General features: G+C 35.4%; 1 protein-coding gene across 3 annotated transcripts in view; it reads right to left on the bottom strand.

The window, feature by feature from the left end:
• The window catches only part of TEX10 (testis expressed 10), a 55,835-nt gene that overhangs the window by 17,810 nt on the left and 19,639 nt on the right, over nt 1-18,386 (bottom strand). For all 3 annotated transcript variants that reach the window (XR_010944936.1, XM_067743818.1, XM_067743819.1), the window contains 6 exons: nt 17,531-17,769; nt 16,668-16,803; nt 14,987-15,162; nt 13,141-13,318; nt 7,711-7,799; nt 6,057-6,190 (listed from right to left, as the gene is read on the bottom strand). Coding sequence is in view for 2 of the 3 variants with exons in the window: in XM_067743818.1 (XP_067599919.1) it covers nt 6,057-6,190; nt 7,711-7,799; nt 13,141-13,318; nt 14,987-15,162; nt 16,668-16,803; nt 17,531-17,769 (952 nt within the window). In the remaining variant the exon portion in view is untranslated. The remainder of the gene's footprint in view (nt 1-6,056; nt 6,191-7,710; nt 7,800-13,140; nt 13,319-14,986; nt 15,163-16,667; nt 16,804-17,530; nt 17,770-18,386) is intronic.

Here is an 18,386-nt window from a genome sequence, read left to right as displayed (position 1 = left end):
GAGAAGAACAATTTGAAGGACTGACACTCACCAATTTCAAAAATTACTATAAAGCTACAGTAATCAAAATAGTGTGCTACTGGCAAAAGGATAAATAAATACATGGAACAGAAAGAGACCCACATAGTCAACTGATCTTTGACAATGGAGCAAAAGATTGTCTTTTCAACAAATGGTGCTGTAATAACTGGACATCCATATGAAAAAAAAATGAATCTAGACACAGACCTTCAACCCTTCACAAAAATTAACTCAAAATGCATCCCAACAGACCTAAATGTAAAACACAAAACTATAAAACTCTTAGAAGATAACACAGGAGGAAAAATGTAGATGACCCTGAGTATGATGACTTTTTAGATACAACACTAAAGGCACAATGCATGAATGAAATAACCGATAAGTTGAAGTTGGATGTCATTAAAATTAAAAACTTTTGTTTTGTGAAAGACAATGTCAAGAGCCTGAAAGGATAAGCCACAGAGTAGGAAAAAATCCAAAATATTCAAAGAACTCTTAAAATCCAACAATAAGAAAATAACCTAATTTTAACATCAGCCAAAGACCATAACAGACACCTCACCAAAGAAGACACATGGCAAATAAGCATATGAAAAAACATTCCACATCATATGTTATCAGGGAAACGCAAATTAAAACAATTATGAGATACCACTACACACCTATTAGAATGACCAAAATCTGGAAGACTGACAATACCAAATACTAGCAAGGATGTGGGGCAACAGAAACTCTCATTTACTGCTGGTGGAAATACAAAATGGTACAGCACTTTGGAAATATGTTTGGTGGTTTTTTACAATATTAAATACACTCTTACCATATGATCCAGCAACTGCTCTCCTTAGTATTTAACTAAAGGAGTTGAAATCTTATGTCTACACAAAAACCTACACACAGATATTTATAGCAGCTTTATTCACAACTGCCAAAATCTGAAAGTAATCAAGATGTCCTTCAGTAGGTAAATGGATAAACTGATATAACCAGACAATGGAATATTATTCAGTGCTAAAAGGAAATAAGCTATGAAGTCATGAAAACACATGGAGGAACCTTAAATAAATATTACTAAGTGAAAGAAATTATTTGACTAAGCAAATAATTCCTCCTGCTATCTTCCTAACATCATTCAAATGTATTTTGTAAATTATACTCTTCCTGGAATTATTAAAATAATCTAATTCTGATTCTAGTTACAGCTGTCACTTAATCTATTCCTGATAAATTGTCACACTTGTAACTTTGTTCTTTTTCTGAGTTTAAAATTGCACAATGTTAGTGAAATGTTTAGACAAGTAACCTTATGAAGGAAGAAGTGTAGGTTAAAATAAATGTAACATTATATAATTTTGTGTTGTCTCTGCAAATAGTTTAAAAATAAAAGAGAACAAAATTACTCATTTGACATTTCAAAGCATTGAAAAAAGGTATTAATATAATCAAACTGCTGGAAAAAATGTGATAAAAGGAAAAATCTCTAAAACTTGTAAAACAAGCATGTAGAGAAAAAAACACACATTACATACAGAGAAACAAAAATAAGAATAACCTCACACGTCATTACACACTACGTTATGGCATGAAGCGGTACAGTATAGAAGGCAGGTTGTATTAACTTGAAGAGCAAATGGTTAAAAACATAAGCGGCAAAGCTAACATGACAAAAGTGGAGATAAAAATGGAATGATTAAAAATACTGAAACTATGAAAAACAATCAATCATGATATCTGATTACAATGGAATGCTACATAGCAATGAAAAAGAATGAACAACTGCTTACACATTAACATGGGTATCTTAGTATACTGAATGAAAAAAAAGGAAATTACTAAAAAATATTTCACTTTTAAAAAGTTCAATAACATGTAAAACTAAACAATATGGTTTGGAATTACATGCTAATATGGTAAAACTATAAAGGAGCAAGAGTATGATAATATTTAAGACAGTGTTACTCTAAAGGGAGAGGGGAAAAGCACATAGGAGTTTCAAAAATAATGAAAAACATTCTATTTCTTAAACTAGATTAATGTTTTATTATTATCCTTCAGAACTTAGTTAAAAAATAACTTTTAAAACCATTCAAAATTTTATAAATCACAAATAAAATTAACCTTAAAACCTTTCATTGGCTCTGGAATAGACATCTCCATTTGGAAACAGTATCTCTGTCTAGAGATTCCTTTTCCCTTTGTGATCTTTCCCTGTTAATTACTATTTCCATCAGTAATGGCAATGTCATACAATTCTTTCAGAAGAAATGATCGCAAATATACTAAGTGTGGGACTTCCCTGGTGGCACGGTGGTTAAGAATCCGCCTGCCAATGCAGGGGACAGGGGTTCGAGCCCCGGTCCAGGAAGATCCCACATGCCGCAGAGCAACTAAGCCTGTGCGCCACAACTACTGAGCCTGCGCTCTAGAGCCCGCAAGCCACTACTGAGCCTGTGTGCCACAACTACTGAAGCCCGTGTGCCTTGAGCCCATGCTCCGCAACAAGAGAAGCCACTGCAGTGAGAAGCCTGTGCACTGCAGCAAAGAACAGCCCCCGCTCGCCACAACCAGAGAAAGCCCATGCACAGCAACAAAGACCCGATGCAGCCAAAAGTAAGTAAATAAGTAAATAAATAAAATATTAAGAAATTTAAAAAATATATATATATATACACTAAGTAAAAACTGCGTGATCCAAATCAGTGTACAGAGCTATGTTATTTCTATAAAAGGAGAAAACCAAAAGAATACATGTAATCATTTGTGACGACACAGAAGTTACCTAAAAGAATACATTTAGATGAGGTATCACCTAACACCAGTCAGAATGGCCATCATCAAAAGACCTAGAAATGATAAATGCTGGAGAGGATGTGAAGGAAACTCTTCACACTGTTGGTGGGAATGTAAATTGGTACAGCCACTATGGAGAACAATATGGGGGTTCCTCAAAAAACTAAAAACAGAACTACCATATGACCCAGCAATACCACTCCTGGGCACATAGCTGGAGAAAGCCATAATTCAAAAAGATACATGCACCCCAATGTTCACTGCAGCACTATTTACGATAGCCAGGACACGGAAGCAACCTAAATGTCCATCAACAGAAGAATGGATAAAGAAGATGTGGTACACGTATACAATGGAACATTACTTAACCATAAAAAGGAACAAAATAGTGCCACTTACACAGACATGCATAGACCTAGAGACTGTCATACAGAGTGAAGTAAGTCAGAAAAACAAATATATAATATTGCTTTATGTGGAATCTAGAAAAATGGTACAGATGAACTTATTGGCAAAGCAGAAACAAAGACACAGATGTAGAGAACAAACTTAGGGATACCAAGGTGGGGAGGGAGGGTGGGATGAATTGGGAGATTGGGATTGACATATATACACTACTGTGTATAAACTAGATAACTAATGAGAACCTACTGTATAGCACAGGGAACTCTACTCAATGCTCTGTGGTGACCTAAACGGGAAGGAAATCTAAAAAAGAGGGGATATATGTATACGTATAACTGATTCACTTTACTGTACAGCAGAAACTAACACAACAGTGTAAAGCAACTATACTCCAATAAAAATTAAGGAAAAAAAAAGACTACATTTAGAAACTAGTGAGGGAAAACAGATGGCTGGGAGATAGGGAATGGAGGAACACTTTTTACTATTATCCTTCTATTCTTCTAAATTGTACTTTGTGATAATACTCCAAAAAAAAAACTAGAAAAATAAATTTTTATACTAAGGCTGTCAAAAACTATATATTTCAAGTAATTTCACATGAAGAGGCCAACTTAAACATGGCAAATTTTATCCAAAATAAAACTGAAATCTTCACTTAAGAACTTCAAAAACTAAAACCAAAACTTTCAGATTTTTCCTAATGTATGTCTTAACATTTCAAAGACAGCAACCTTGAAGTTTAATACATGTTTTTGCCAAATGTACACTCAGAAATATAACTGATCACATTTTCATGACAATTGTGTCTTGGCTTTACACAGATAATTTAATTGTCAGAGAAAGATTAATGGAGTTGTCCAAGTTACCAAACTAGACACTAACAAATCTATGCCGGGAATCTGGGGCCCACTTATCCCCATACAATGGTTTTTCCAATACAGCATGATACAGTTTTAAAACATTAGAAACAGTCTGTCCTACAAAACAACTACCAATACTACTGTTGGCAAAACTAAACTTCCCAATGCAGTATTTTTTTTTTTTTTTTTTTGCGGTACGTGGGCCTCTCACTGTTGTGGCCTCTCCCATTGCGGAGCACAGGCTCCGGACGCACAGGCTCAGCAGCCATGACTCACGGGCCTAGCCGCTCCGCGGCATGTGAGATCTTCCCAGACCGAGGCACAAACCCGTGTCCCCTGCATCGGCAGGCGGACTCTCAACCAGTGCGCCACCAAGGGAAGCCCCCCCACTGTAGTATTCAAGGCCTCAATCTCAGTCTTTCTTAGCTCTCTTCACTTACTATGGATTAATATAAAATTTTAGATATTAAATAATTAGGTTGGTTACCCAATTCATTATTTTTCACTTTTTAAAATCCACTAATTTTTGAGAGCCTATATATGTTCATATATATAGGCACCAGGGTAATAAAAAGAACAAAGTGTCATTGGCATGACCTAAGTATTGTGATCAGAGTCAAACAAAACCATGAGAGAAATGTGTTAAACATCTACAAAAGGTACAGCCCTAAGGGACAGGAAGAAAATGAAGAGTATTCAGGAACAGAATGAAAGAAGTAGTAAATAGATCAGTTGATTTTAATAAAATCAACTGGTATCGCAACAAAATAGATGTAGGTTCTAGAGACTATCTTGTTGAGAACACTGACAAAGCAGTTTAAAAAAAAAAAAAAAAAGGCTTATGGCCTAGCAATTAGGAGTTACAAGAAAAGAATATAGTCAGTGTCCTAACCAAAAACCTTCTGAATCATTAAAAAAAAACTGGCCAGCAGAGAACATAACCTCAGAATTTGCAAGGTTCAAACCACAATTATTTGGGATGACACAATGACATTCCTACTGGGCAAGTACCCTTCCAATGCAAAAAAACAAACTGAAGAAATAAACAGAAATTAACTAATAGATACATGTTTTTAGAGACTCAAATCCTTAGTATTAACAGTTAGGATGTTTTTACATATTTGTAACACAGAAGACAATTTTGACTATTAGGGTAAAAGATCAGCCCTGTAATTCCAATTTAAAACATATCAATAATTAATTTAGACTTGTGGTTTTAATTTGAATTTCACTACAAACAGTACCGAAACTTAAAGATATTAAGATTTATCATACTTATATAAATTTATTAGATATTTAAGATTTACTGTAACATTTGTGAAGGTTTGTCAAAAAACTGAACTACTTGACGAATAGTGAATATATTGTTATTTAAACAGTTTTAAAGTTTTAAATAGTTTGTAAAAGGAATAAAATATAATCAAAGTCTCCCTTTAAATTTACTATATTTATCTAAAAAATAAGATTTGTAAGTTGAACTTAAAAATTTAAGGAGAAATTAGGGTTTAAAATTTAACTCTGCTAAACTATATACTAATTCTTAAAACCAAAGGAAATGCCAAATAATCTTTTCTGATTAGAAAAACCCACCTTCAGGATACCAAATCCTACCCTAACTCTTATTCATCCTTCAATACCTAAGTCAAATTCTTCCTTTTCTATGAAGCCTTTCCTCTTTTCCATAGATGGATCCATCCTTTCTTCCCTATGCTAGACAAGAGAAAATAAATTTGTCTCTATCGTTCAAACTGCTAATTTATTCTATTGTATTGGCATAACTTATAATGAAAATACTCTTTTAGAAACATAAATCTTCTATCCAAGGATCACAAGCACTTTCAGAACATGGATTGTGTTTTATACTACTCTGAATCTCTGAAAGTATCTTACACAAGGCAACCCTAACATACAGCAACTGTTGGTGGTTGATTAACTGAATTCTAATAATTATGAGTTTCTTTTAAAATGGACAATTACCTCTGTTACGTCCCAATGGTGTAAAAATTGATCCAAGTCAGTAAGGTAAAGCAGCACAGGGGAAAGCTGTGTCTGGATGACATGAGGAACTCCTCGAAGGCTCTGAAGCCAAGTCAGCTCCTCTTTTGAAAACCCTAATTTGGGTATAAAGAAAGCCAATAAATAAATAAATCACAAGGCAAGTGACTTTTTTTTTTTTTTTGCGGTACGCGGGCCTCTCACTGTTGTGGCCTCTCCCGTTGCGGAGCACAGGCTCCGGACGCACAGGCTCAGCGGCCATGGCTCACGGGCCTAGCCGCTCCGCGGCATGTGGGATCTTCCTGGATCGGGGCACAAACCCGTGTCCCCTGCATCGGCAGGCAGACTCTCAACCACTGCACCACCAGGGAAGCCTGTGACATTCTTTATTAATTTTTTAAAAACAGATGACATGTATCTTCAAGTTAAATTCTTCTTTAAGCTACCTTGTCTCCTCTGAATTTCTGTATTTCATGTATAGTATTTTTAAAAATAAAATGCTAGCAATGTAATGTAATGTAGTAAAATTCATATAATTATGTTCACAAAGGATGTAACCTGACTCAATCTATAATATAGCAAGAAACAGGTTTTACCCCTAATATTGGGGGCATTACCACCTTTACTTAAATAAACGTGCCTGTGAAAGGCATCATCGTTCTAATTAATGGTAGGTTTAAAAAAGCTATTGAACAAGTAAAATAATATACTCATTCATACATATACCAAACTCTATATTCTCTTACATGATAGCCCTTCAAATGTTTTAAAACTACTCCATCCCTCCTAAGTCTTTTTTTTCGATAATGCAGTTCCTTCAACCATACCTTACATAATAAAATTTCTGATTCTCTTACCACCTCTATTACACTTGGCCTGACCTATACAGACAACGTGCCAAAGTCCCTCCTGAAAGATAACTCTTGGAATGATCAGAATACTTGCAATGTGGTCTGACCCTAGCTACCTGCTTTCATGTTTTCAGATAACTATATTTCCGTGAACACGCCCTAGAGAGTCATCATCTAGTTTGGAAGCCACACCGCACTACTGATTCCTAATGAGTTTCCTAAAACCACTAAACCTTCTGACAAGTACTACTATTAAAACATAAAGCCTTCACCTCCATCGCAAATGTGTACATCCAAAACTATCAAATAAACTTGTAGGAGTCTACTTTTATCTTTTACATAATATTTATCTTGCTTATCAGAACCTGTCAAGATTTTTTTGGATTCTGACTTAACATATTAAGTCTCCAAATTTCAAGTCTTCAGAAAATTTCAAAGATTCTCATCTTCATCATCCAAGTACAAAACAAAAATACTGAGACAGCACATCATTTAAAACAATAGTAATAATACTTAGAAATCGAACTTATAACATTTCTAGACTCATTTTACTAATTTTGCTTTGAGGTCAATGGAATGCAAAAAATGGCTAATCGAAATCTGATATCCTTCCTATCATGTTAAACATTTCAAACATGTTTAAAATGGATATTCTGTTCATCAACTTTTTCAAGTATGCAATGGGGTTCAAAACTTAGAGCCAAACAGGTATGAGAGTAAATCTCAGAAGAATCTTCATACTAGGCTTTTTTCCTTTCCTTAACTCGGCAGATCAATGTGGTTACCTGTAAGTGTTGAAAATAAGAAGCTGAAATAGTCCACATCACTCATCAACCAGTCTTTAACTGAAGACTTCCATCCAGAAAATGATGATCTATAATAAACAATGGGAGAACTATTACGAGAAGTGACCACTTGAAGACTCAAGAATAAAGCACAGTATATATAACCATTTTTCTTTATTGAAAACAAGTCTAATTTAATATTTTAAACAAAACCCACAGTACGTATTAACTTTATATATAAGGGTTCAAGTACCACAATATGGAAAATGTAACTTCTAACTTATTTATATTTATGTAACGTTTCACTGAAAAGCATAATTGGTCCACAAATACCATACAAACTTAAAAAATTTTCCACACCACTTGAAAATCAGACTCAAGGAGCCAAGATAAAGTTTTCCTTTTCAGTAGTACGTTCAGCTGCTATGTATTTACTGCTTGATTTTTATAAAGTCTTACCTTGCTTACATAAATGAGTTAAGTTTAAACAAGTTCCTGCTTCCTACCTAAGCAAAAGTATCTTAATTAGGCAAAGAATACTTCAATTTAAAGCCACTCTAAGATAACTATGTGTTCCTATTCTTTTCGAAGTTGTAACTAGGTCTACTTCACAATATTGTGGCTGAAGTACTGGTAGGGGACTCCAGGGAAGAGCTAAATGTACAGCAGCTTCTCATTAAATGAGGATTAGTTGGTTCCTGCTATAAGATCAGTGTCCAGTGACTCCTTTAAAAACTCTCTTCAAGGTAAGTCTAAAAAGGAATAGAGCAAATGTCAACCATGGATATAGCAAAAAAAAAAAAGCTGAGAATGATCAGATCCAACAAGCTGAGATTACTAATTTTTATCACAGAAATCTGAATAAATGTCACACAAAATTAGGAATTTCTAATTCAACTAAAAGCACTAAAAATTTTTTACCTATGAAATAATTGTATTTATTAACATTCTTAAAAGTTGGGGAGTTAAAAATAATGGAAACACTCTTCTGATTATCATTCTTACAATAAGCAAAGGGCTATGGAGGGAATATCGCAAGCTAAGAGTCTATATCAGAGATGCTCAGTGGAAAGGAGTACAAAATGATGATTAGAAAACAAACTAATATCCTCTTGAACCCAGTGAAAAATGTGCCATCCAGTGGCTAAAGGGGGTAGGAAATCCATTTAAGAGTCTAGTTTGGACAAAAGACAAGCAATATATCACGCTGTCCTTAAAACTATGATGAATATATATACTATCCAAGCCAGAACACTTCTGAGAGTAAAAGGGGATGCTATTACTAAACATGCTGGGACAAAAGAAGTAAACTAGAACTGTTCCTGGCAGTCCAGCTGACATATTCACCCTACTTAAAAACCAAGCCAGGGGCTTCCCTGGTGGCGCAGTGGTTCAGAGTCCACCTGCCGATGCAGGGGACACGGGTTCGTGCCCTGGTCTGGGAAGATCCCACATGCCGCAGAGCGGCTAGGCCCGTGAGCCATGGCCGCTGAGCCTGCATGTCTGGAGCCTGTGCTCCGTAACGGGAGAGGCCCGCGTACCGCAAAAAAAAAAAAAAACCAATCCAAATTTCTCAGTCCAAGAACTTCTCCCTTCTCTGATATTTTTATCTAACAGTGTACATTACCTTTCCACATTTACGTCTTATGTTCCCCAACCCAGCTGTAAATAAACTAGGAGCAGAGAGGATAAGGAATGAGTAAAGGCCAGTAGAACAACACGGGGGAAAAAAATCAAACTCAAAAATCTCTAAGTAGATGGTAAAAAAGGTAGGAGCAGGAATTCTAAGTACACTTTTTAAAAGATAAAATGAAGACCAATGGTTTTTTAGCTGATGAGTTTTTCACACATGGAACACACGGATATTCTTTGCTGGTAACCTGCTCTTAAAGTCTCTCAGATAGAGACAGCAGAGCAACAGAACAGTACCTGAAGTGAACTAGATCTCACAGTCCAATTAATGTAACATGAAAAACAGAAATTAAAGGAACATTTCAGGAAAATTAATCTGGCAACAATGCACAAAATAGATGGGACTAAGAAGCAAGACTACTTGCTGTAATAGTACAGGTGGGAGATAATGAAAAAGCTGGCTAGTTTATAGTCATGATCAGGGACAGAAAGGGATATTTTGAAGAGAAAACTAAACATATGGAATAACCCAGGTTATTTCTAAGGAAATATTCTTAAATTCTTAAATTCTAAATCTAGGAAAAGTGATACAATAATAATGCCACTGGCCTGAGAAAGTTGAAAAGTTCCAATTTTGTTTTATTTTTTAAGAGAGATTAATTTGAATAGGAACAATACATCTATAGAAAGAGAAGTCTACTAACAGACTCTGTGCAAATACTAAAAAGCAAAATTTAACTTAGTGGACTTTTAACTACAATGACATTCTGCTCTTAATAATTATAAACCCCTATGACCAGTATTTGTAAATTAATAGATTTTCTCAACACTCACCACAAATCCACAAAAAGTAAAAAAACTTTTGAAAAATCCTTGACAAAAGTTACTAAGCATAAGTCAATCATAACTGATAAAGATATTAAATATAGCTTCCAAAGAGAATCAATTTCAAGAAGTGTTCAAAAGGTGCTTTTAAATGAATGTTAAAACAGAGCCTCCAATAGTTATATCAAAGGAACAGTGCCCTCCACTGGAAGTTTTATTAACTTGAAACCACTTAAGTTATAAGAAAAGAAATAATATTTCTTTAAAGGCCTAGCATTAAGTGCTGCACTAGACAAAGAGCAGGGCTTTGTTTTTTTTGTTTTGTTTTTTAATTTCTAAGAAAGGAAAACATGGGAAACTTGTTTAGAGTACTTCAAATTAAGACCAAGTCTTTCTTTAATGCACATGAACACAGAAATAAACTTTGAATTTTCACACACAAACAACACATTGCAAACAGCTCTCTTTTGCTAAAAGGAAATGTTATCAGTTATGAAGCACATTCTAGGCGACAACAATCAAACATATGTCCTATACTGGTATGAAGAGACTGGCAAACAAAGCTAAAGAAAATCTACTAATAACGTGAGCTACTCCTACTGAACTGGGATGGGGATCTGTACAAGAAGCCACAAGGAAGCTAGTCTTTAAATTTTCAGTTCTGCCTAAAACGGTATCAGACCCTGTCCATAGGCCACAATCATTAACAAATATTGCTGAATACTAAAGTACCATACCTGATACAGACATGGAATTTTTAAGAATATTCTGAACACTCGCAATACGAAACACTATTAGTTATAAGACCTTTCAGAGTAAAATGGTACAGTCACTATGGAAAACAGTATGGCAGTTCCTTGAAAAATTAAACAGATTACCATATGATCTGGCAATTCCACTTCTGGGTATATAGCCAAAAGAATTAAAAGGAGTCAAACAGGTATCTGTACACCAGTGTTCACAGCAGCATTATTCACCATAGCCAAAGGGTAGAAACAACCAAGAGTCCATCAACAGATGAATAAACAAAATGTGGTATAATGGAATACAATGGAATATTGAATATTCAGACTTAAAAAAGGAAACCGTGAAACATGCTACAATATGGATGAACCCTGAAAAGTTACACTGAGTGAAATAAGCAAAACACAAAAGGAAAATATTGTATGATTCCATTTATATGAGGTTACCTAAAATAATCAAAATCATGAAGATAAAATAGTGGTAAACGGGGGCTGGGGGAAGGGGAAATGATTAGTACAGAGTTTCAGTTTGGGACGATGAAAAGTTCTGGAGATGAATAGTGGTGCTGGTTGCACAACAATATGAATGTACTTAATGCCACTGAACAGTTTTAACGGTATACCTAAAACTGGTTAAAATGGTAAGTTTTATGTTATGTATATTTTGCCACACACACACACACACACAGAGATATTTCAAGTGATTCCTTGTCTGAGTCTACAAACTTATTTATTTCGTCAGCTCCATTAAATTCTGAGCTCCCTTCCAGAAAGGAAGGTCTGTACTGCCATTTCGTAACACCAAAGGTTTTAAGCACAGTACTCTCACCTGCCACTGAACCCCTTACTGCATACTTTTTTTTTTTTAACATCTTTATTGGGGTATAATTGCTTTACAATGGTGTGTTAGTTTCTGCTTTATAACAAAGTGAATCAGTTATACATATACATATGTTCCCATATCTCTCCCCTCTTGCGTCTCCCTCCCTCCCCCCTCCCTATCCCATCCCTCTAGGCGGTCCCAAAGCACCGAGCTGATATCCCTGTGCTATGTGGCTGCTTCCCACTAGCTATCTACCTTACGTTTGGTAGTGTATATATGTCCATGCCTCTCTCTCGCTTTGTCACAGCTCACCCTTCCCCCTCCCCACATCCTCAAGTCCGTTCTCCAGTAGGTCTGTGTCTTTATTCCTGTCTTACCCCTAGGTTCTTCATGACATTTTTTTTTTCTTAAATTCCATATATATGTGTTAGCATACGGTATTTGTCTTTCTCTTTCTGACTTACTTCACTCTGTATGACAGACTCTAGGTCTATCCACCTCATTACAAATAGCTCAATTTCGTTTCTTTTTATGGCTGAGTAATATTCCATTGTATATATGTGCCACATCTTCTTTATCCATTCATCCGATGATGGACACTTAGGTTGTTTCCATCTCCGGGCTATTGTAAATAGAGCTGCAATGAACATTTTGGTACATGACTCTTTCTGAATTATGGTTTTCTCAGGGTACATACCCAGTAGTGGGATTGCTGGGTCATATGGTAGTTCTATTTGTAGTTTTTTAAGGAACCTCCATACTGTTCTCCATAGTGGCTGTACCAATTCACATTCCCACCAGCAGTGCAGGAGTGTTCCCTTTTCTCCACACCCTCTCCAGCATTTATTGTTTCTAGATTTTTTGATGATGGCCATTCTGACTGGTGTGAGATGATATCTCATTGTAGTTTTGATTTGCATTTCTCTAATGATTAATGATGTTGAGCATTCTTTCATGTGTTTGTTGGCAGTCTGTATATCTTCTTTGGAGAAATGTCTATTTAGGTCTTCTGCCCATTTTTGGATTGGGTTGTTTGTTTTTTTGTTATTGAGCTGCATGAGCTGCTTGTAAATTAATCCTTTGTCAGTTGCTTCATTTGCAAATATTTTCTCCCATTCTGAGGGTAGTCTTTTGGTCTTGTTTATGGTTTCTTACTGCATACTTCTGATAATTTTAACCCTTGTTCCAATCCTCCTACACAAGTCACTAAACAAATAATGTGAAACAGTCTTACTCTAGTGAACTTCCTCTAATAATAGTATCGACAGTTTTAACTGTTGCATTAAGAGCAAATGAAGGGAGGAGCAGTATTTTAAAAAGCCTCTATAGTTCATGAATTGCCAGTAAAAGGACAGAGGGTGGGGGGAAGATTATACACTTAAAATACAGCTCACTTGAGCATGCTACCTCATGTGCAGTATCCCGATAAGCATGGCAGCCAAACTTGAACTGAGTCTTCCCATAATACAGCAACGACTTAACCGAGAAAGCAAATCAGCAGGCAGACTGGGTAGAAAATATACAAGCTGGACCAAAAGCTGTTGAGACTCTGCTGGGAGAACCACCACAGTGCCTTCTTGTGGATCTAGTGGGGTAAGAAGATAAGTTAAACTAAAAAAGATATACAAACCAGAGTTAATAAAGCAGATTAAGTGATTATTTTCACTGTGTTATGTTGAATTCTAATACATCAATTACATGGAAAAAAGTTTTTTCACAAAGCATGTATGTATGGCTTAAGGTACTGTCTAGAGTAAAACACTGAATACATCATTATTTAAAGATATGTTTAACACTCTATTAATTTCATAACATTCAAATGTGTTATCTGAAATAAAAACTATGACGTGGTTAACGGGATTGGAGACAAAGCGAAACGGTAAAAAACAAGCACTTCTGCCAAACAGTGATAATTATATATTGACTTAAAGCCAAAGACCTATCTGTGTACACACACACACATGACCCCACATATGAGCAATACCGAAAAATACAGATTTTAAAATATTACCCACAAAAGGTGGAAACAAACCAATGTCTATCACCTAATGAATGGATAAATATAAGTGGTATATCCACACAATGGAGTACTACTCAACATTAAAAAGAAATGAAGTACTGATATATGCTATAACATAGGTGAATCCTAAAAACAGTATATTAAGTGAAAGAAGCCAGACTCAAAGGACCCATATTGTATAATTCCATCTATAAAAAATGTCCAGAATAAGCAAATACACAGAGACAGAAAAGAAGATTAGTGGTTGCCAGGAGGTGGGGAAGGATAAAGTAGGGAGGGACTTACTAATGGTACAGTTTCTTTTTGGGGTGATAAAAATATTCTGGAATTATATAATGAACACTATTGCACAATCATGGGACTATGTTAAAAAATCAAAGAATTGTACATTGTAAAATGGCAAATTTTACGGTATATGAATTATATCCCAATAATAAATATAAATTATATATATGTATATATCCTAGTATGCTTTATTGATATTTTTGCTTAAAAAATGGAAGTTTCAGTGATGAATAAAAAAAGTTATTAATAGATGAAAGTCATACAAGATATCCATTATGGTTAAGTAAGTAAAATTTGCCACCAAAGCTTCAAAGGAATTTTATAAAAATACCTGATCAGTTTTGAATTTGTGAATAACATGTGGCTTAAAAGACAATTTAAGGGGCTTCCCTGGTGGCGCAGTGGTTAAGAATCCGCCTGCCAATGCAGGGGACACGGGTTCAATCCCTGGTCTGGGAAGATCCCACATGCTGCGGAGCAACTAAGCCCGTGCGCCACAACTACTGAGCGTGCACTCTAGAGCCCACGAGCCACAACTACTGAGCCCGAGTGCCACAACTACTAAAGCCTGCATGCCTACAGCCCACGCTCTGCAACAAGAGAAGCCACCACAATGAGAAGCCCGCGCACCACAACGAAGAGTAACCCCTACTCGCTGCAACTAGAGAAAGCCCGCACACAGCAACAGAGATCCAAAGCAGACAAAAATACATAAATTTTAAAAAAAGAATGCAAGAAGCATCTATAACCATTAATTTCTAGAACTATTCTAATAGATAATACTACTGAAAATGAATTTACTGTTTGATGTTTTGTTAATTTTCCCATGGTATAATTAATTTATAATAATTTAAAGGAAAAGCAAACCTAAAGAGCTCCCCCTTTGAAACGTCTTTCCTAAATTGGGGTAGACCAATTATTACTTACATAGTTAAACAAAACTCTTACCATAGATTCGGAGAGCAGTAACTTGTAAACTTTTTAGTAATTCTTTATTTGCTCGTGCTGCAGCGGTATGGATAATGTCAATAAGCTGTGTTGAGAGCTCAGGGTTTCGGGAGCCAAGATGAGCAAGTTGCAATGGTAAACCAGCCAACCAACGGGATAACACTTTACTACGATACCTAAGGTCAAGGAAAAACGAAATAAAGTGTAATTTTCAAAGACAATGGAAATTAATTTAAACAAAGAATATTTTTAACTTAAAACACCACACAAAGTGACAAATCATCTACCAATAACACCACATTTACTTATTTAAACATGTGAGAGCCTACAAGATGGCCAGCATCATTTATTTAGCTATAGCAGTTTCTAAAGTTTTACCCACTATATTAAAAGTTCATGTGATTTGCGGCAGTATGTAAACTGTATTTTTATCTTAAAGGACACAGACACTACTTAACTCTTCGTGAACTATTTAAACTAGTTAGCGTTAATTATTACACTACATTAAGTCATTGATGCATTCAGTGTAGGGTGCCCCCACATTAAATGACTTCAAACTTGTGTTATTTCATATTTCAGTTCTTTTATATACTTGCTAATGCTCTAATGTCTCCTTACTCAGGTAACAGCAATCACTTTCACTGTCCCCCTTAGTGACTTAACTAAGCATGACCTTCGTAGTCAGACAGACCTGAACTTAAGTCTCGGTTCCACTGCCCTTAGTTGCATGACACTCACCAGATTATTTAACCTAAGAATCCGTTTCCTTCTGTTAAGACAGAAGCCAATAGTACCTACACTTCAAATATGAGTATTGAGAGATTAAGAAAAGCACCTGACTTACAGTAAAGACTCAAATACGTTCTAACAACCACCTATGTATCCCGAATCTCTACGTTCCACCCAAACACCTCTTCCTGACTATCCCAAATAAACCTCAAACTCACCATATCAAAAACCTGATTCCTTAGTTCTATTCTTTGTGTTGTCTATTTCAGCTGGTAGCACCAAACTAAGCCAGAAACCTTCTCATCTTTTACTGCCCTCATTTTTTAAAAATCTACTGAAATTTTTTTAACATACAGTATTATATGTTAGTTTCAGGTATATACTACATAATAATTTGACATATGCATACATTACAAATGATCACCATGATAAGTCACCATTAGTCCCCATATGAAGTTATTACAGTATTATTATTCCTTTTGCTATATATTACATCCCCATGGCTTATTTACTTTATAACTAAGTCTGTAGCTCTTAATCCCCTTCACCCATTTCACACCTCCTCTTCTACTGCCCTCATTCTTATACCGTATGTCTCAAATATGTCACTAAGGACCAGCAGTTAAACCTCCATAATTTTTATGGGAGGCAAAAGAAAAGGCTGAGGCTGCTACAGGTTGTTCCAACTGCCCTTTAGCTGTTAAGTGGACAAGTGGAAATATATGCTCAAAGAGACTTTTATCTGCTCAGTTATGCATACAAAGATTATTGGCACTATTATGTATGCTTCTTTATAAAATTAAATTTCTTCTCTTTTCTTAAATGCAACCAAATAGGATATAAAGAGTGAATTTCTCCAAAGATTTAATCACCCCATCTAGTCTATTATTTAAAAAGACTACAAAATAACTTGGTGAGAAAAAGAAAGGCAAAATAACAAAGGAAACTTTACCTGACTCTGTAAGATCTCAGTTCTTCTTTTTGATAGATTTTACTGAAAAACTTCAGTAACAGAGTCCGAACTGGAAGGAGAAGGCCTCTCTGCTGATACAGTGTATAAACTGCCTTAATAAGAGACTCCGTAGCCTCTAAAAAAAAGAAAAAAACTGCATATGATTCAAAAATGTTTCTTCAACAGCCCCCTAATTCTAAAAAGCACAAAAGTACTTTACTTTGCTCCTATGACAAAGCAGACCTTAGACACAAACTGATGACTACTGTCAAAATCCTACAGTAATAGCCTGACTAATACGAAAGTCAAACCAACCAGAGACTGCAGAGTAAATTTTCCTAAGAGACAACAAACCTAGGCAGGGATGACAAAAACCAGACTAGAAAGGTGGATAAGCTGGAAACCAAACAGGAAAGCTCTGTTTCTGAATGAAAAGAATTAGTAAGTCACACTAAAAACTGACTTAATGCAACATAACTTCAAGCTACAAGAAAGGTAAAAAGATAAGCAGGATTCATCAATTTCTAGTCAAATTACATCAGAAGAGTATTTCTTCATCATTAGACTCACTGTCATTTCATCTTAATAACACCTACCTCCTTTCACTCCAACTCTGTAATCTAGTAGAAATCCTACCAATTAACTTCAGAGTGGACCTACTCACTGAGAAAGGGATGCTCTGAGCCATAAACGATTTCAGTGTTCAAGTAGATATTCCTTTATAATTATGCTAGCTACCTTTCGTGGCTTGAATGTAAATAACTTGACTACGTGAAATGTTTGAAAGTCATTAACTCAAAGCTAGACTCTAAATAGCATGCATAAGAGCTCCTCTTATATAAGGACAAAGCAGTAACACCTACCTCTGTTTGGTTGTATCTGCATTAACCTCCATGAGACCCCAAGCAATCTGTTCAGCTGCTTACTATTTAGCCTAAAGCCATCTTCAAGGGTCTCTGTTACAAATTTCCTTATCATTTCTATCCAATTGGAATCCTTCTGCAAAGTTGAGGCATTTGCCAGGGAGACCATGATATCAGACAGTGTTAAATTCAGTAAGAGATGATCTACATTATTGGAGAGAATCGTGCAATGCTTGATGCTAAAAACAAACAAAGACACACACATCTCTAAGTGTTATATCTACCATGCCTGCTTCACTTAGAATACTTAAAATAATCAGTGGGTCAAAAAATGTTCCTCCTAGGATAAACTGCCAAGAAGTCGGGAATATAAAGCCACTGTTTTGTAAATAAACCATTCATTATGAAATCAGGCTTGTTAAGACACAAAGAATGCATATTGTTCAGTTCACTACCCAAGCTGCTATTCACACAAAAAGTAACATTGCCTGGTAATCCTAGATGTAACTTGGAGGTAAGAAGACATGAAAACCTCAACACACTTGGAAGATTTTCTTTAAGCAGATACTTATATTAGGATGGAGGTCACAGTAGACCTTGATTTTGCTTCTAACTCAGTTTGACTTAACAGAAACACTAATTTCTCCCAGCCACAATTTCCTTATGTGTGAAATAGGAGACTGGTCCAGATAAGCACTATTCTGAAACGACTTAATTTTATGACTCACATATTAAAATCACTTTTTTCTAGCCAAATAAAACACATTTCTTTCAAAGCTTCAAAGAAATTTCAAAAAAAAAAAACTTTAAATAGAATATCTTAACAAAATTTGCAACTTAGGATATAAATACTTAT

Source organism: Pseudorca crassidens, chromosome 7 (assembly GCF_039906515.1).
Source record: "Pseudorca crassidens isolate mPseCra1 chromosome 7, mPseCra1.hap1, whole genome shotgun sequence".
Lineage (NCBI taxonomy): Eukaryota > Metazoa > Chordata > Mammalia > Artiodactyla > Delphinidae > Pseudorca > Pseudorca crassidens.
The sequence above is the reverse complement of the archived record's forward strand: the minus strand, read 5'-3'. Positions and strand labels throughout refer to the sequence as shown.